This window comes from Arachis ipaensis, chromosome B10 (assembly GCF_059453495.1).
Source record: "Arachis ipaensis isolate K30076 ecotype BB chromosome B10, ASM5945349v1, whole genome shotgun sequence".
NCBI classification, from domain to species: domain Eukaryota; kingdom Viridiplantae; phylum Streptophyta; class Magnoliopsida; order Fabales; family Fabaceae; genus Arachis; species Arachis ipaensis.
Genome location: NC_142435.1, coordinates 18,900,226 through 18,920,485, shown reverse-complemented (window position 1 = coordinate 18,920,485; position 20,260 = coordinate 18,900,226). Strand labels below are relative to the sequence as shown.

The window sequence follows — 20,260 nt, the reverse complement described above, 5'->3', positions numbered from 1 at the left end:
AATAGAAAGAATGCTTAATAGTTAGTGATATGATATTATAATTAATCTGATTAATATATGGGCCAAGAATATAATAAATGGAGTAATAAGAGAATAAAATAAAAAATAAAAATATTATTAAATTATATAAATGAAATAAATTTTAAAAAATTTTGGCTAATTATGATTAAAAATTTTGGTTCCCAAACTTTTTTCTTAGTATTTATTTTATCTATTTGAAACTAACTGATGTAATGGTCATTTATTTCATAAATTTGAAACCATTTTCTATATTTGTTAAAAATGTAAGCTATGACATCACAATTTTCTAATAAGTGGTATCGAGGTTTTTTGTTGCCTATAAATAAGAGATGATCTAAAGTTTTAATACACCAAAAAAAAAAAAAAAAAAAAACCTAAACACATAGCAAGAAGAAGCAAGTTCAAAGTGTCGAATATTTTTTAAGTAAAAAGTTCTCTTCTAATGTAGTGATGTAATATTGTAGTGAATATATAGTAAAATTCTGAGGGTTGTAACATATATATACTAGAATTTGATTATACCCTCCAGTGAATATTTAAATGTATACAATCTTTTCTTTTGGTATATCTTGTTAGACAAAGCCTTGATAAACATTTTTTTTATCCAGGTTTTTCACAATAAATCAGCAGTTTTTTCATTAATTACTTCTCTTAATATGTTGTTTGCCAAGCATAATTGAACTGTACTTCTTGCTTTTGCCACATTGTCTCTATCTTTTAATCTTCAAACAATTTCTTCAGCAATTCTATTATTCTATTCACTGTCCTAGTTATGTCTTACTGATCTAACAACGTTTGTACCTTTAATTTTTATAATTGAAAGTCATTAAACCGTTAAATTTTACCATTTTAAATTTAAATTTTTGGATCAACATTTTATATTAAGATAAATTTTTTTCTAATATAGAAAATCAGACAAACCTGCAACTACGCAAAGTATATGAAGAATTGAACTTTTACTCCAAAAAAAAGTGACTTTGATACCATTTATTAGGGATAAGATAGAGTTGGAACAAAAACAAACTAAATAATTTACGTAGAGAGTGATAAAATTAATATATAAGCAAAATAGGTAAAAAAAAAAAAAAGAACGAGTAACACCAATTTTTAATATGAAAAATTACCAAAATAAACGGAACAAAAAATAATCACGGGCTAACATTTTAAAAAATATCTACTATATTTAATAGTAGGTGAATTTTACCTAATCTTCTCTAAAATAACATACAAGTTATTTTTTATATTGTGTCACATTTTAATTGGTCATTATCTTAACCATAATTGGATTAGTGAGAGGACAGGAGATAGCGATGACATCGGCGCTGGCTATATATTGGGAAGGACGGCAAAGTTACGGACGACAGAAATTCAACGACGTCGTTAAGGGATGATGCACTGAAAAAAGAGAAATTGCGTGAGAAGGCAGTAGATGACGACTCTTGTCACGACGTCGATGGCGATGCTTGGAAGGACCGAAACTACGTGATGAAGAAAGAATAGAGAAGTAGAAAGGTACTTCAATTAACGGTACTTCAATTTTGATATTTTAAGAACGGAAAAGCTCTGCATATAAGCCATTAGGGCTTGTATGCTTTACAAGCTCATTAAACAATAAAACGAAAATACGCGCTGCTCCACATACGTTGATTACACGCGCTATATAAGATCCCGCGTATATCTAACTACCAAATTTAAAATATTTGTTTCCTTCTTCGTTTTCGTTATTTTGAGATTTGGTTGTTCTTTTTCTCGCGCGTCTTCCCTCGTTCTTCTCCATCGTTCTTTTCCTCTCCCTTTCTCACTGGTATGTTCTTCGTTTACGTTACTTTTTTCTCTCTCTGCAACTCGAGCTTCGTTTTCTATTTTGATTTGTTGTTTTCTGAAATCAAAGTTTGAACTTGTTTTGAAGATAATGGATCATTCCACCTCAGATTCTCAGCTGAATCCAGGCAAAGTGGATTATGAATTTGAATCTAACGAAGTTCTTGAGGTTTGATTTACATAATGAATTTTCTTTCAGTAATTTGTATAGCATTGTGTAGTTGAAAAATTGCTGAACATTGACTGTGAAACTAACACATTAACATGAATTTGTCGATTCAATGTATTAGTTGTGATTAATTACCTGGAATTTATAGCAGACGCTCGAGTGTAGATCAGGTCTTTTTTTGGGTGTATTTTTGCTAGAAGTGTAGGTGTATCTACACTACTGGTTTTGTTATTTTAATTGAGTTGTTGTTGTTCAGGTGTATTATATCAGACATGATTGGGTGTGTTTTTAGTTTTTGACATGGTGTATTCTGCAGCCTGTGTATTTACAGTTTATGGCTTTAAAGGTCATTGTGTAGTTGAGTTGTTGCGGTTCGGCTGTATCATATTAGGCATGATTGGGTGTATTTGAATCATATCTATGGGTGTATTCACAGTTTCTAACACGGTGTATTGTGCAGCCTCTCTCGGTTGTTGATGACGAGCTTGTTCCGAAGGTTGGAATGACCTTTACCACCCTTGAAGATGCTGGAAAATTTTACAGGAACTACGCCAAGGCTGCAGGTTTCTCTACAAGAGTTCGGTGCACAAATAGGAAGGGAAACGAGATTAAGAATCAACTGATTACATGTAGCAGAGAGGAAAAATGGAAATCTAAAATATCTCCGACCGAGAAGACCAATCCTACATCCGGTTTAAACTGTCCTGCAAGAATTTATATACACACATTGAAGGATGTCGGTGCTTGGATTATTTCAAAGGTTGTGCTCGATCATTCACACCCCTGCTGTCCAAGCAAAGCAGAGATGCTCAAACAGCACAGGGAACTAAGCATGTCCATTCGTCGTACAATAGAGAATAACGAGGAGGCCGGTATCAGACCAAGCAAAACATACCAATCATTTGTTGCGGCTGCCGGGGGTCATCGCGAGTTAAATTTTATCGAAAAGGACGTGAAGAATTACATTACGAGGGAAGTGCGAAATGTTTCCGAACAAGAAGATGCAAAGGAATTTGGAAAATATTTGTTAAGAATGAAAGAGAAGAATCCAAATTTCTTTTTTGAGCTCCAACTCGAAGAGGATCAATCGATTAAGCTGGCTTTTTGGGCCGATGCAAGAAATAGAGCCGCCTTTGAGTATTTCGGAGACGTCATTTCATTCGACACCACCTACAATACAAACAGGTAACAAACTGCCCCTGTTTATGATGCTAAATTAATTTATTTTTACGAATCCGCATCAGAGGTGTATATTGGCTGTTTCATTGGGTGTATGCGAAGCATTTGTTAAGGTGTAACTAATGATTTTGCATTCTGGACCATGGTAATTTGTTTCAGGTATAATTTGGTCTGTGGTTCTTTTGTCGGGGTGAATCACCACGGTCAGTCAATACTTCTCGGATGCTCTTTGATGAAGAACGAAGAAATTGAATCATTCAAATGGTTATTTCAATGCTGGATTCGTTGCATGGGAGGAAACGCTCCGAAAGGGTTTCTCACCGATCAGTGCGCATCAATGAAAAGGGCTTTAGAGGCCTGTATGCCAACAACAATTCACCGTTGGTGTATTTGGCACATCATGAAGAAGATTCCAAGAAAATTAAACGGGTACAAGGGACATGCCGATATCGAACAAGAAATGAGCCAAGTTGTTTGGAACTCTCATAGCAAAGACTCATTCGATAGGAATTGGAATGATTTTCTGCTGAATTTTGGTCTTGCAGACAACAAGTGGCTTTCAGGTAATGTCTTTTTAAAATCTGCAGCAGAGGTGTATATTGCATGTTCTCTCAGGTGTATTTACAGTCTGTGTTTGGGTGTATTATGCAGATCTGTACGAAGACCGTCACATATGGGTTCCTATCTATCTGGATCACCACTTCTGGGCAGGGATGAGAAGCACACAAAGGAGCGAGAGCATGCATTCATTTTTTAACAAGTATATCACCCGGAACAGCTCGCTTATTCAGTTCGTCAAACAATACGATAATTGCCTCGGAAGCAGGGAACAAGCAGAGAGAGAATCAGATGCTGCAGATTTTCATACGGTCATACCGTGTGCAACCAAATCCTCCATTGAAGCTCAGTTTCAAGAGGCGTACACTCATGCAAAGTTTAGGGAAGTCCAAGCGCAATTCAGAGGAAAGGCGAATTGCATCACCAGATTAAAGAATTCCGCTCTAGGCTATTCAGTATACGAAGTCGGAGAACAAGTTTCCAGCTCAATATTCAACAAGTTCGTGGTTACTTACGACTCAGTTGCAGCCGAGGTAAAATGCCAATGCTTATTATTCGAGTCGAGAGGGATACTGTGCCGTCACGCACTAAGCGTGTTAAGCTTCGAACAAGTAAGCCAAGTGTCACCTAGATACATACTGGAACGATGGAGCAAGAAAGTAAAGAGGCGACACACACACATCAAGAGCAGCCACGACGAGCCACTAATGGAGCCAAGAAGCAAGAGGTTCGACCAATTGGTTTTTCGTTCGCAAAATATTTGCGAATTTGCCTCCGAATCGGAGGAGCTGACTGCAATTCTGCACCGTGCGTACGATAACATCATGGCCGAGATGGAAGCATTAAAAGCCAAAAGGAAGGGGACATCTTCTTTATCCCACGAAGACGCCAACTTGGAATCTGTTAACGAGCTTCAAAGCCCGCCAAGGATTCGAACAAGAGGACGTCCAAAAAACAGGCTAGGTTCAAAGCTGGAGAAACAGATCGCAAATGCCACAAAGAAGAAGAAGACGAAAGTTTTAAGCGAGGTAAAAGTAATGTTCTTTAAATTTGTGGCGATTGAGTTTATTTTTCTCGTTAATAGGTTAGCTAATGTGTGAGTGTTATATTCAGATAAACCTGTTTGATGCTGCATCAGCGGCGCATTCAAATTCCAGCCAATATCAAGGACACGTTATGAATTATCAGTTCAGGGTACCAGCAGCAGGGGATAACTCTTTGGGTGTATAGTTTTATAGAATATGGGTGTAAAAGCACTGTTCTTTTGGGTGTATTTTTGTTCATTGACAATTTACATATAGACACATATATAGATTCATATAGAATAAAAGCTGTAAAAATTCGCAGGTTATGGGTGTATATTTGATTTGATGTTTTTCTTCATATTTTAGTACATGTAATTCATACATTTTGAATACAGCACAGACAGTTTGGGTGTATATTTTATGCAATCTTGGGTGTATTATTAGACCTGCGTTGGGTGTAACAGTTTATAATTTGCGTTTATATATGCCTTGATTTTTTCCTTCATATTTTACCACTTGTAATACAACTTTTGAATACATCACAGACAGTTTACCAGCACAGATAGTTTAACTATGGGAAAAAATATACATGGAATAGAAGTTGTTGATAAATGGCAAATATTTACATCATTTGTTCAATTTACAAACTACCCAGCAGTTGGATTACGCAGTTTCTATATCAGCAGAATTAATCTGACAAAACGGACTCAATAATACAGAGGATGGCTTCGACAGCCTTATAGCACTACTCTCTCTAATTGCCCGATCTCTTTCTTTATTCATCTCACTGAATAGTATCCGGGAAGCATACTCCACTCTATAGTGGTCCACCTCCTCCTACAATTAAAAAGTATATTCTATTTAAACAGCAATATTAATTCAGTAAAGTAATACAAAGTTATATAGTTCTAAAGACAGTTACCTGTGGCCAATTATCCCATTCATACTTCCCCTTTTTGATGTTTTCCGGCTCAATTAACTCCATCCACTTCATAACGTAAATAGCGCAGTCATAGCTGAAAACGAAGAAAATAAATTACAAGTCTCATTTACGAAAGTTTAATGTTCAGACTCACAAATTTATACCTTGTTTTTTGGCCTGATATTTTAATATATGATGCTTTAATTTTCTTCTCGTTCTCCCCTTTCTGCAGAGGTTCCCCGCCGGCATATGTTATCAATCTTGAAAATACATATCCCTTAAATAGCAAAACAAATCAGTAATACACCCGAATAAATGCACAAGATACACCCAACTGAATGGACAATATACACCCAACACAACTAACGAAATAGACCTAAATATTAAAGTAAAGAAGACAGAGGCAACTTACAGTGAATTTATTAACCTTCTTTCTCTCATCGCTTGGAGCTTTTTTGTGTAGCGGGTCAAGTATATGACATTTCCACTTTGTTGTATTTATCAGCCATAACCACCAATGCCCCAAGTGGCAAACAGGAGCAAAAATCTGAAGGATTGCCACATTTCAACAGTGTGTTATTTTATTTGGCATATAACTAAATAAGCGTACTAACAAATTTAGCAAACGAAAACTTACATATGGATGCGAAGTTAATTTTTTTCTATCTATGAAGGGAATGAAACTCGGGTAGGCTTCCACCCTGAATTCCTTTTTCGTTTTCGGTGATATGAATTCCCCGTTTGGGTGATCCGAAAGTGCCATGCTCTGCAATAATTGCAAAACAAGAAATGAAATACTAAACTTACACCCAATTGAACGTAAAAGATACACCCAAATCAATACAGAAAATACACCCAAAGTTCGTAGAAGTAACACTTACCACAATATCGGGGGGGGGGGGGAGACAGTATATTTGATCTTGAAACCTCTTTTCATTTTTCTGGTTGAGGATGAGGCAGATGGCAGATACAATCTAGAAATATATCCCGAAATCAATTTTACATTAATAAGCATTGCAATTGACTTTGGTGTAAAAACATTAATGTTATTCTAATATTACCTGAGATTCTATATCACTTTTTGCCTGGAGGGATACAAGGTGCATTCTCATCAAAATGTATTCTCCTTGGCCAATCAGAGTGCACATCTCCTCATACTCGTTAGTATTGCCATCTGCATCTTCCTTCAGTCTCGTCCCCCAGATGTAGCACTTTTGTTTCATATCATCCGTAATCTGATATAATCCCCCAGGAGTTTGAAACTTTGCAGAACTTTCTCCCCCATTCTCCCTCTGAATTTGTGGACTTTTGTTTTTTCCCTTCGCCGCACTGCTTGCTATTTTTTGGACCAAATCGTCCAATTGTTCTATCAAATTTGCAGATTCTGGAGATTTTGCCCTTTCTGTCTCCTGCGTTGACGCCCCCTCCTGGCTTGAATCAGTCAATCCAAGGCTGAATGATGGCACCCCTGGATCTGTTTTAGGAACATAGGATGCTGTCCGTGCCATCATCAATAGGGCAGCAGCGTCTTCTGCGTCTGGATGACTGCGTCATCATGTATAAGAATAAGAATAAGAATAAGAATATACGGATGATAAGCAAAGATTGATTTTAGTCTGATGAACTTACATTTTAGTTGGAGCTGGGGGAAGCGTGGGTGTGGTCTCTTGAAGTTGTTTGGGGGTTTTAGGAGTGCTGCACAGTTTCAAAAAATTAATCACGGCGTAAAAAAAACTAATCAGGAACAATATACACCTAAACTGTTAGCAAATATACACCCAAACTCTAAACAAATATACACTCAATACTATTTCTTACGTTTCTGTAGTCCCTTCAATCTGTAGCATAGGGGTTGGTTCAAAATCTGTCTCAGTGGTTGTTTGGGATGCCGGCACAAAAACCTGAATCGGGACTCTAAACAAGAAGAAAAATGAAAGGTTAACAATGCCTTTGAAAATAATAAGCTCATAAGGTTGAAATATTCTTGGAAAACTCACACTGCAAGCGCATCCGACGGTGTCTGTTCCCTCACAACCATCATATTCGAATCAGCCAGACTCAACCTAAAATACACCCAAAGAAATTCAAGAAATACACCCGAACAATTCAAAAAGAAGACATGCTTTGTTTTTTTGAGAACTTACATACTTGCAGTTTTTGCTTTTTTTTTCTGCCTTTTTTTTCTTGAATAAAATAATAAAGGGCTTTTTTTTCTTAAAAAAATATATACAGAATTAGAAGTAGAAGGGTAATAGAAGAACAAAAGTAACGGTTATTTGAAAGAGAAATTACATGCTCTGTAACTGCTGGTTTACACTACTCTGTTCTGTGCGCCCTTGAGAGGAAGGACCATCACTTCCCAAGTTCACAGCCGGTATTCTAAAACAGATCTCATGTTATTCAGACAAAATAAGATACAGGTATAAAATACACCCAAATGAATGCACAAGATACAACCAACCGAATGGACAATATACACCCAACACAACAAACTTAATATCCCAACTTATTAAACAACATACACCCAACTTGATCCACAAAATACACCCAAATGGTTCCACAAAATACACCCAAATCATGATAACAAGATTTTATTAAATAATAAAGCTTCTTACGTTTCAGACGACACATAGCGACCTTCTGTCGATCGCAGGTCAGCTCGGTTCCTGCGAAACAAGAAACAATTATTAGTAAACAAAACACACCAAAATCTGAAATACACAGCCTAGCAAGACATACCCCTCTGCAGCAGATTTATCAACATTTTCCCTTAGCCATTCATCTAGTTCGTCACTTGATATTTCATATGTCTCACTACATTCATAAAAGAAGATGTTAACAAAAATAATTACGATGATAGACGGTAATATAGCTTACGAGGTACTGTACCCGTCAAAGTATTGATCTTCTTTAGGAAGTGAATCCTCCACAACAACTTTTTTCTTTTTTGGTTGTGTTCTGGGTGGAAAAAAAAAAGTACCAATCAGAAATAAAAAATTAATTTTATCACAGAATATTATGCAAAGAAGTGCTTACTTTTTTGGTGTTGTTTTTGTTTTTTTCTTTTTCTTCTCCTTCTCTGCAGGTGATGATTCTTTGCTCCTATAAGTTAATAATAGACACTTCAGTTAATACACGAAATCTTTATAATGAAGCCAAAAGAAAGGAGTAATAATTTCAGGACATTACTCATCACTTGGTTCAGATTCAGATTCTGAATCAGAATCTGACTCCTCTTGCCTCTGCTTTCTTTTTCTGGAGTCCATTCTGGAAGGCAAACAATCATTATTTAGAACATACTAAAAATACACCCAAATGAATTCACAAGATACACCCAACAAAATTTACAATATACACCCAACGCAGCAAACGAACACACCCAGCTTAATAAACTACACACACCCAACGTGATCAACAAAATACACCCAACTTGAAAAAGAAATTACACCCAAGTATGGTACTTACTTTTTCCCCTTTTTGCTGGGGTGTTTTCTTCCTGAATCCTCTGAGTCTTCTTGAGTCTCAGACTTAGAGGTAGAAGTGTCACTGTTAGTAGCTGTTTTTGTCTCCGAAGATGATGTTGGACTCGCCTTCCTTTTTTTTGTTTTTTTGATTTCTTGTTTTTTTTTTCTTTTTTTTCTTTTTTTTTCATTTTTTCTCTTGCTCTTGTCTCCGCCATCTTCACAATCCCCTGAAACATTAGATATTTTAGCTAGCAGCATTCAGGTAAATAAAATACAAGCAACATATTATGTTTACTTACCAAAATTTCTTCTCTTTCTGCAGTCATTCTTTCCACCAACTGCTCCTTAGTCCAGTTGGCAATCCAAGACTTTGGTGGTCTTTCAGCCCTCTTCTTGCCTTTGTTTTATGAAAGATGAAAGTATATTATCATCAGGGCAAAGAGGCAGCCATCAATTGCCTTCTTCTTCTTCTCCTGGTAGTCTGTGATGCCCTTGATCATGAAGGTCAAAACATGCCCCCCCAGTTTCTCTCCGATATGCCGTCCATCTTAAAAATTGGGGCCAGGTGCACGGGTGATATTTTGTTTATCGTCGTTGGCAAAAGGAACGCCATCTGTATGTAGAGGATGAATATCCTCTTGAACATCAGGCGTTCCTCTTCGTTGCCAACGCCGATTTCCATCATTTCATCGGTAAGACTTTTGAGGGTCTTACCCTGGAATCTTCTAAAAATTATTTTGTCATCATCAGAAAGTTTCTTATACTCAACTTTCTCAGGAAACAGATTTCCTACAAAAAGGAAAACAACAAAGTATCAAAGTCGATTCAAATACACTCAAGCATCAACCTTAAATACACCCAAGCATCAACTTAATATACACCTATAATTTTGAGCTAGTTACCTGTTGCATTGATGCCAAGCGCATCACCTATTGTTTTTGGTGTTATTTGGAAAGAACCATATCCTGTCTTTAGTCTGTTCTCCCCAAGTTTGAAGTTGTTTGCCAGTTCCCTTAAGAGTTGGTGATCCACCCTTAGTGGTGGGATGTGCATCAACCCACCGAATCCGAGATCCCTTACAATTGCCTTCTTCTCCTCAGTCATGTTTCTGAACTTATCACTCAGGAGATGTGTGGCACACTTAAGGTCTTTTGTTTGGTTTCTTGCTGCCATTTTCTCTGAAACGAAAAATACACCCAAAGACATCAGTAAGATACACCCATATATATGAGTCAGATACACCCATTAATAACAGTAAGATACACCCATAGATATGATTCAGATACACTCATTGATAACAGTGAGATACACCCATAGATATGATTCAGATAAATCCATATATATCAGTCAGGTATCACTCAAACATGCTTCAATATCAAATTAATTGAGATATCAGTAAGATACACGCATATATGAGTCAGATACACCCATTGATAACAGTAAGATACACCCATATGTAAGAATCAGATACACACATTGATAACAGTGAGATACACCCATAGATATTATTAGATACATCCATATATATCAGTCAGGTATCAGTCAAACATGCTTCAATATCAAGCCACATTACAAGTTCAAGCAGTATACACCCCCCAATCTACGGAATAAACCCCCAAAAATCAACAACAATAGCAGGAGAACTTAGAACAAGAACGTAGAACGACGTAGAACTTAGAAGAACGACGTAGAACTTAGAACAGTGTAACAAAGAAGCAAGAATAATAGTAAACCCTAGAAGAACGACGTAGAAGAAAAGTAAAATATACAGGAATCTTAAGGAACTTACGTTGAGTATTGTTGCTTTGTTTTCTCTTCAGATTCTTCACGGAGAGTTTGATGGTGTTTTGATGGAGGTTTCGAACAACGATTTGTATATTTTGAACTTTGATTTTCGCTCGAAAATGGAAGGGTTTCCTTGTTTTCGAAGCGTTTTGAGAAGTGGAAGAAGTGGAAGAGTTTCCCATACGTAACCGTTTGTGTTGAGCGCGTGAAGTGACGCTCCATGTAATCTGTGTTGATGCGCGTGACTTGTGTTTGGGCTGGGCCAACTTGTAAGCTTGTAAGCTTGTATGTGTAGCCCAGCCCTTTTAAGAAATTATATCATTACCCATTTCAAATAATAAATTACAAAATAATCCATTTATAGTTAAGATAATGACCAATTAAAATGTGACACATCATAAATGGTAACTTATATGTTATTTTAGACGAGGTTGGGTACAATTCACCTTAATAGTAATTATAAGGGATAAGTACTTTTTTCGTCCCTAAGGTTTGAGGTCAAAAACAAAATCGTCTCCGACCTTTTTTTTTATTAAAATCATCCTCAACGTTACAAAACGTTATAAAATCATCCTTTTTTATTTTATTTTACCAAATTATCCTTATTAAATAATAAAAATAATTAAATAATTATAAAATAAAATAAAAAAGAAAGAAAAGAAAGAAAACAAAGGGGAAGGGGAAGGGGGAATCACGCAGAGGGTGGGGGCAGGAAAAAAGAAGGGGGAAGTGGGAAAGGGGGAAGTCATGCTGTCGTTTGGGCTGCCTCGGAGGTGCACCCGCCGCCGCCCTTGCGTCCAACCCGCAGCCACCGGCCGTCGCAAGCTTGCATGGAGGCACCGCCACTGCCGTCCAGCTCCCGACCCTCCGTTGTTCGCTATTCGAGTTCTCCCTACCTCTTCCCGAAGCCGCCACTTGCCCCTGTAAGCCCTCACCGCTTTGTCCTCCGTCTCGATTCCAAGGGAAGACCCCACCAGGAGTGAGGTCCCGTCGCCATCGCTGGAGTAAGGAATTAGGGCAGAAGATTAAGGAAAAGGAGGTTTTGGAATTGGCAGCTAATTCTACTGTTGTTGCAGCTGCTGCTGTGTCTTCTATGTTCTCCGGTGCCGGTCGCTGCTGCCACTCCGTCAACCCAGGGCGTCGCGAGCATCTACTCCCCCTTCACGGAGGTCGCTGCTGCTTCGTCCTCGACCGGATTTGTTCCCTGCCACGGACGACCACCGGCATCCAAAGGTTGCGTTCCGGCATACAGGTAAGCTGGTCCCTGAATCAGGAAATCTGATTGCAGAATTGAAATTCGGGTTGCTTGTGTGTTCAAATCGGTTGAACTTGTTCCTGGAAGAAGATATTGTAAATCATGTTGCTTGTATGCGAAGTTTGTATTCGTAGGTTTTGATGAATGACAAACCAACAAAAGACATGAAAGACAAACCAACAAACAACTTGAATGAACAAGCATGTTGAAAGATCAACCAACATTCAACGTTGAGGAATGAAGAGTTGAAAGCAACACAACAACAACAAGAAACTCAAGTCCACAACATTTGAAGACAAGTATAGTGTCTTAGGACTTAGGTAACTTCTTGTTAAGAACCAATTGCTAAATCTCTCAACACACACTCACAAAATGTTTTGATGCACATCTTGCAATTCGATGCTAGCCAAATGGTTTAAAAACTTGTTTTCAAAGGTACAAAAGCATAGGAATTGACTCCAACAAGTTTGAGATCAATCCTAAGCATTTTGAAGTGATTTTAAGCCATTCTTTAAGGTTTGCATCGATGCACACTCATCTTGCATCGATGCAAAACATGCAACGACTTGTTGCATCGATGCAAAGATGTTTGCATCGATGCAACCTAGCTGAAAATTCAAATTTCAGCTTCAAAGACACATTTGCATCGATGCAAAGTGTTATGCATCGATGCAAATGATTCAAAAACATAAAAAACGGCTAGTTTTATCAAAACGGCTCCATCCCATTAACTCCCCAACGTTTCTAAGGTTTGGGGAGTCTATAAATAGATGGATTGAAGCCTTATTTCATATGTGTGAGTATTTGCAAACTATCTTGTTCATATTCTTTCATTCTACACATTTTTAAGGTGTTATAATACACAATTTGAGAGAGCAATATCAATTGGTTCAATAGTGCTAAACTTGTAATCATACACTCTTCTAGAGAGTACTCATTTCATCTCAACAATTCTTTGAGAATTGTTTTCTTGTACACTTTGTAAATTGGAGTGTGATCTCCAAGGTTGAGTCAAGAGTTATAAACACTATAGTCGGTGAGGATACCAAAGAAGTATACTAAGTACTCAAGGCAAATCTTAGAGAAGGTATCTCTAAGTGGAGTAGGTTAGTATACGAGTGGTGATCATATACCGTGAGGTGTTAGAAACTAAGGACTCGGATTGTAAAAGGTTTTGCGCGAGCACCTTGAAGCTTGGCAATAGTGGAACTTCTCAATAGCGATTGAGAAAGAAAGTGGACGTAGGACAAGGATTGTGCCGAACCACTCTAAATAGCGTTTGCATCTCTCCAAACTCATCTCTTCAATATTATTGTCTTTTACCTTTGAGCAAATAAATTGTGATCGAAAAGTAGCTTCGTAAGTACTTAAGGAATAGCTTAAGTCCGATTGGTGAAAAGCTTGATCAATTTATTTGAGTTGGTGTCTATTGGAAAGTAAAAGCTCCTTATAAATGCTTAGCAATTGAGTTAAGCTCTTGGAAAAATACTAGTACAATAACACTTTTGTATATTGTCTTTAACTTTCGCAAAAAGATTCATTGTTGTTGCAATACTCAATTCACCCCCCCTCTTGAGTAATTGTGCATAGGTTCTACAGATATCTCTGATGCGGTTTTGTTTGGATGTGGAATTAAAAATCTGGATCTGAAATTGTTGATGCATTCTGCAAATTTGTTGTGAAATTGTTTGTTGAATCTGAGTTTGCATCGAGTTCTTCTTCTTCTGCATCCATGATTTTTAAGTTTGGCATGAATTTTGTTGTTGTTGCTAAAATTATGGCACCGCATATTTGTAGCTATAACTTGACAATAAGGATTGCTGAATTGTTGCTTGAACTACCATTTCTGTTGATTTTGCTTGTTGCTGCTGTGGTTGGACTAGGAAACAGAAATCTGATTCTTCTTCTACGTCTTCTTCATCTTCTTCTTCTGTGTGAACTGAAATTTCTGTTTGTATTGCATAATCTGAGTTTGTTGTGAGATTTTCTGCTTGGATGGGGGGAGAAGAAAGGGAAGAGAAAAGGGAGTGGGGGTGCAGGTGGAGGGGGCGGAAGATAAGATGGCGGTGGCGGTGAGGGGTCCATGAGAGCAGAAATGGTAGAAAGAAGGGGATGGGAAGGGAAGACAGTGAAGAGACATCGGGGTGGGGTTTTATTTTTATTTTTTAATATTATTTTTATTAATTGATAAGGGTAATTTGGTAAAATAAAATAAAAAGGACGATTTTATAACGTTTTGTAACGTTGAGGATGATTTTAATAATAAAAAAAGATTGGGGACGATTTTGATTTTGACCTCAAACCTTAGGGATGAAAAAAGTACTTATCCCTAATTATAACATTATAGTTTATTATAACTTTTTTTATAATATCTTTCTTCATTGCATGTCGATAAAATTAACTATGAAATAATCAAGCTATTTTTATAACCATAAAAAATAAGTTATATTTGACAAAATACTCAATTATTGAATTTTGTTGATTTCGTTAATAAAGAATGCTAAATTCTTAAATTAATCCTCCATCATCATCTTCATTCTCTTAAAGCCCTCAACCAAATACATTAACAATAATCAAAATCATTATCACCATTTTTTCTAACCCTAAAGTTTTATAACCTTCTTTTATAACTATTTAAAAAAATTATTGTTCATACTCTATCCCAAATAACAAAATCAGGCCCAAATTAAGTTAAAAGGTCCAATTCAACAGATTGGCCTCTATCGCTCGTCCGACCTCCTTCAAAGAGGTCGGATTTGACGTAAGCAGACACTTAAGACTTATCTAATGAATAACTGCCTCCGTAAATCTCTCTCCCACTTTTAGAAGAGATATCTGAACAACCCTAAGATAAAGGGACGGTTATCCATATCAGAAGTAGAACTACCTCAGCGGTGGTTATTGGCTCACCTCCTATAAATATCCTGACACACTCAAGTATAAAAAGTTCTAATATTCTAAACCTGCTTTAACCCCTTGCTGACTTAGGCATCGAAGTGTCTTGCAGGTACCACCTCCCATTCCTTCAAATACACAACTCGGATGACGGCTCCCAGAATGTAGTACAAGTCGGAGACCACCTTCCATTTGAATTTGGACCTTCCCTTACAGCCCAATCCATCGGTTTCAGATAAACCCGGAACAATTATTAATATAAAAAATTAGACAACAAATCATTTATTTTTATAGAATACATATAAAAAATAAATTAAATAATATATATTTATATAAAAATACATAATAACTAATTCACGGCTAATTTTTTTAGTATCCATATTAAACCACTCTTCCACCTTAGCCCATGACAACAATAAAGACGTTTCACGACCCACAAATTCAGCCCAACAGAATACACAAATTCAATTATAATTTTAGTCTTTATCTTATCTTATCTTTATCTTTATCTTATCTTTATTTGCTTTTATCTTTCATAGGCTAATGCTCTATATATACTTAGTTTTACCTTCATAGTTTACAATTTTCAATCAATCAACAATCAATAAAATTTCTTCATCTTTTCTTTTCTTTCATTATTCTTTCACAGTTTTATTATCTTTGCATACTCTTTATGTACTCTTTCCGTTTTATTATGGTATCAGAGCTCCTCTTGAGCTCTGCTGACATCCATGGATAAATCAACCAATTCAAATCTTAAAACCCCTTTAACCTCTCCTTCCACTATGAATAATCAACCTCCCTACTCTGTCCAAGATCAAGGAGAAAGGGCACATCAGCAACTTCATCCGGAGCCTCTTTTGGACCTTTCGTCAGTCCATCACTTTTCTTTCATGGCACTTCCTTCCAATAAAGAAGTTCGTCCTTCAAACCAACTTGAGCTGTTGTCAAATTCAACTACTCATTATCTTTGTTCTTTCAATACTTTTTCTATTGTTAATTTTTCAAATCGAGATTTATTATTGAACACTTGGATCATTGATTCTGGTGCCACAGATCACATTGCATCAAATTTGTCTTGGTTTATTTCTTACACACAAATTTCTTCTATTATTGTTTATTTACCAAATGGTTCTCAAATTATTGCTTCTTATAAAGGCATTATTCAATTTTCACCATCATTGGTTCTTCATGATGTTCTTTATCTACCTCGTTTCAACTTTAATATTATCTCTATCTCAAAAATTACTTCAGCACTCATATGTGAACTCACTTTTTCATCTTCTTCTTACACTCTACAGAGCAACAATTTGGGGACGGTTGATTTGAGCAGAATGAGAGATGGATTATATGTCTTTGAACCCAATTTCGGTAAAAATCGATCCACTACACATTCCATAAATTCCATCCAATTCCCACCCATTATACCTTCAAATATATGGCATTTTCATTTAGGACACCTTTCTGGACAAAGACTTAATCATTTACATAAATAATTTCCTTTTATCTCTATGCATCATGATGAGGCTTGTGACATTTGTCATCTTTCTAAGCAAAAGAAACTTTCATTTTCTCAAAGTTTTAACAAAGCCAATGCAAGTTTTGATTTATTACATTTTGATATTTGGGGTCCGTTTCGACAAAATTCTATTTATAATCATAAATATTTTTTTACTATTGTTGATGATTTTAGCCGCTTTACATGGGTTGTTTTATTAAAATCAAAAGGAGAAGTGCAAAATCATGTAAAAAATTTTATTACTTTAGTTGAAACACAATTCAACTCTAAAGTCAAAACTATTCGTTCCAATAATGGACCAAAATTTATTTTACATGATTTTTATGCTTCAAAGGGCATTATTCATCAACGTATTTGTGTTAAAACTCCTCAACAAAATGGAACGGTAGAACGCAAGCATCAACATATTTTGAATATAGCTCGTGCTCTTATGTTTCAATCTAATTTACCACCATCTTTTTGGTCTTATGCTGTTAAACATGCTGTTTATTTACTTAACAGAGTTCCATCTTTTGCAATTAATTTTAAAACACTATTTGAGATTTTATTCAATCATCCACTAAATTATCATGACCTTAAAGTTTTTGGATGCTTATGTTTAGTTTCTACTCTAATGGCAAACAGATCAAAATTTGATCCAAGAGCCAAAAAGGCTGTGTTTATTGGCTTTCCACATGGTTTTAAAGAATATATTGTTTATGTTTTAGAAGATAAAAGAATTGAGATTTCTAGAAACGTGATTTTTTATGAAATTATCTTGCCCTTAGTCACCAAAAATGTCCAATTCCATACACCCAACCCAACATTGCCAAACACGCCTTCTCAAAAACAAGATTCAGTTAGACTTCCAGTTGAACCCTCACCCATACCCATTGACCCAACTCCATCTAATTCTTTATTTTCTCCAACAACCTCTCCTTCTTCCTCACTGTCATTTCCTAACCAAGTTGAACCCATGACCACCGAATCTCTCTCAAGGCACACACCCTTCTCTCCTTCTGCACTAGACATCAGTCCACCATCACCTTCTCATCCTCCGTCACCTTCTTCACCACCTAAGCAACTCCATCCTTGTCATTCCGACCGGCCTCACCGACCTCCAGCATATCTCTCTGATTACTTGTGTAATTCCTCTCTCATCTCTACAAATCAATCTCCCTCAAAGTGCAAGTATCCTTTATCTTCAGTCATGTCTTTTTCTTCTCTTTCATCTTCACATAAAAAGTTTCTTTTATCTATACATTCTGACGTTGAGTCAAAGTCTTTTAAGGACACCAATCAACACTCTAATTGGCGTAGTGCTATGAAAGATGAGTTGGATGCTCTTGAGCTGAACAAAACTTGACGTCTTGTTGATTGCCCTGCAGGGGTTAAGCCGGTTGGCTATAAATGGGTTTATCACATCAAACGCAAGCCTGATGGTTCAATTGATCGATATAAAGCACGCTTTGTGGCTAAAGGGTTCACTCAAATTGAAGGTGTTGATTTTTTGGAAACTTTCTCCCCTGTTGTCAAGCCTGCCACCATCAGATTAGTTTTGGCATTAGCCTCTATAAAGCATCAGCCCATACATCAGTTGGATGTCAATAATGCTTTCTTACATGGGGATCTTTCTGAGGATGTTTATATGATTTTGCCACCCGGATTTACATCTCCTCAACCGAATCAATGCTGTAAGCTACTAAAGTCACTATATGGTTTACGACAATCTAGTCGTATGTGGTATGACAAACTTTCTCATCTTTTGCTATCTCATGGATATCAACAGACCTCATCTGATTATAGTCTATTTGTTAAATTCATTGGTGATCAAATTTCTATCCTTTTAGTCTATGTTGACGACATTGTTCTCACTGGCAATTTCATTTCTAAACTTGCTGACATTAAGTCTATTTCGCACCAACACTTCCAAATTAAATACTTTGGCCCATTAAAATATTTTTTGGGTATTGAGGTTGCTCAATCAGTGAAGGGAATTTGCTTATCTTAGAGAAAATATTATCTTAATATTTTGGAGGATTCTGGTTTATTAGGTGCTAAACCTGCCTCTGTTCCAATGGATAGTACCACAAGATTATATCAAGACAAAAGTCCCCTGCTATCTGACCCTTTTGTATATCGTCGTTTGGTTGGCCGTCTTATCTATCTCACCATTACTCGACCGGACATCATGTATGCCACTGAACAATTAAGTCAATTCATGGCATCTCTTACTGAATCTCATCTTCAAGCTGCCAAGCATGTGTTACGATATCTGAAAACTAGTCCCTGAAAAGGACTTTTTTTCCCAAGGGAATCAGAAATTCAGCTTCTCGGGTTTAGTGACTCTGATTGGGCCGGATGTCTTGACACTCGACGATCTTTAACAGGTTATTGTTTCTTTTTAGGCAGTTCTTTAGTCTCTTGGAAAACCAAGAAACAAACCACTGTTGCCCGCTCATCCACGGAAGCAGAATATCATGCACTTGCCAACACAACTTGTGAACTTCAATGGATACTAAGTGTTACAATTTTTACACATCTCTCCTATCCGCTCGCCAGTTTTATATTGTGATAATCAGAGTGCTCTTCATATTGCTGCTAACCCGGTTTTTCATGAACAGACCAAACATTTAGAGGTTGATTGTCACTTGGTTCGACAAAAAGAGTGATGAAACTTCTCCCAATTCCCTCTTCTAGGTAACTAGCTGACATCTTCACCAAGCCTTTGTCTTCTCAACCCTTCCATCTTAATTTGAATAAGCTTAGTGTTCTTGACATCTTTCATCTCCAGTTTGCGGGGGCGTATTAAACCACTCTTCCACCTTAGCCCATGACAACAATAAAGATGTCTCACGACCCACAAATTCAGCCCAACAGAATACACAAATTCAATTATAATTTTAGTCTTTATCTTATCTTATCTTTATCTTTATCTTATCTTTATTTGTTTTTATCTTTCATAGGCCAATGCTTTATATATACTTAGTTTTACCTTCATAGTTTACAATTTTCAATCAATCAACAATCAATAAAATTTCTTCATCTTTTCTTTTCTTTCATTATTCTTTCACAATTTTATTATCTTTGCTTACTCTTTATGTACTCTTTCCATTTTATTAATCCACATAACATTTTTATAAAAATGAAAAATATATATGCTGATGGCTGCATGCATGTTTGGTGCATCGATGGCCAACATTTTTTTTCTCTACAAGCGCTAAAAAGTCAAAATAAAAGCACTAGAGAGCCACTTGTGTTTCATGGTTCTCTACCATTACAACATTTTCGCCATGATCATAGACACCATTTTAGTTTCTCGTTAATCTCTCTACACATAGTATTTTCTTGTGTTGCACTACAACATTAGTTACTTGTTAATTTATCTCTCGAGAAAACATAATATAATTTCCCATATAGAATAATAATGTCTCTAACAATCAAACTACATCTAACATCCCAACTCAACAACCTCAGACACAAGAGCAAACACAATCTTGCCAAATCTATTTACAACGTTAACCCATTGATCACTATCAAGAAGTGCAAGGTGAAGCAAAGAATAAAGTGCAATAATAGTAATAAGAATATGATAAAGAGCTCATTGATAGATCCTGATGCAGGCACATTGGTGGATCTGATAGTGCCGGAGAGCCAAAGAGATTCGA

General features: G+C 36.5%; 1 protein-coding gene across 1 annotated transcript; it reads right to left on the bottom strand.

Annotated features, from left to right (window-relative positions):
* Positions 1-5,822: 5,822 nt before the first annotated feature.
* Positions 5,823-9,417, bottom strand: LOC110265200 (uncharacterized). The gene is made up of 16 exons (XM_088507381.1): positions 9,161-9,417; positions 8,885-8,962; positions 8,732-8,797; positions 8,585-8,653; positions 8,435-8,509; positions 8,311-8,361; positions 7,988-8,074; positions 7,840-7,908; positions 7,693-7,758; positions 7,514-7,609; positions 7,325-7,390; positions 6,757-7,240; positions 6,577-6,669; positions 6,333-6,461; positions 6,108-6,242; positions 5,823-5,972 (listed from the first exon to the last, which is right to left on the bottom strand). The coding sequence occupies exons 1-16, from the start codon at positions 9,415-9,417 to the stop codon at positions 5,823-5,825; spliced, it is 1,971 nt and encodes a 656-aa protein (XP_088363507.1).
* Positions 9,418-20,260: the final 10,843 nt, after the last annotated feature.

Bases quoted from the DNA above. Each gene is read 5' to 3' on its own strand.
- LOC110265200 (XM_088507381.1), bottom strand. From the start codon at position 9,417: ATGCTGCTAGCTAAAATATCTAATGTTTCAGGGGATTGTGAAGATGGC. The intron at 8,963-9,160 runs GTAAGTACCATA...TTTGCCTTCCAG, and splicing joins CCCAGCAAAAAGGGGAAAAA to AATGGACTCCAGAAAAAGAA. The intron at 8,510-8,584 runs GTACAGTACCTC...TTATGAATGTAG, and splicing joins GAAGATCAATACTTTGACGG to TGAGACATATGAAATATCAA.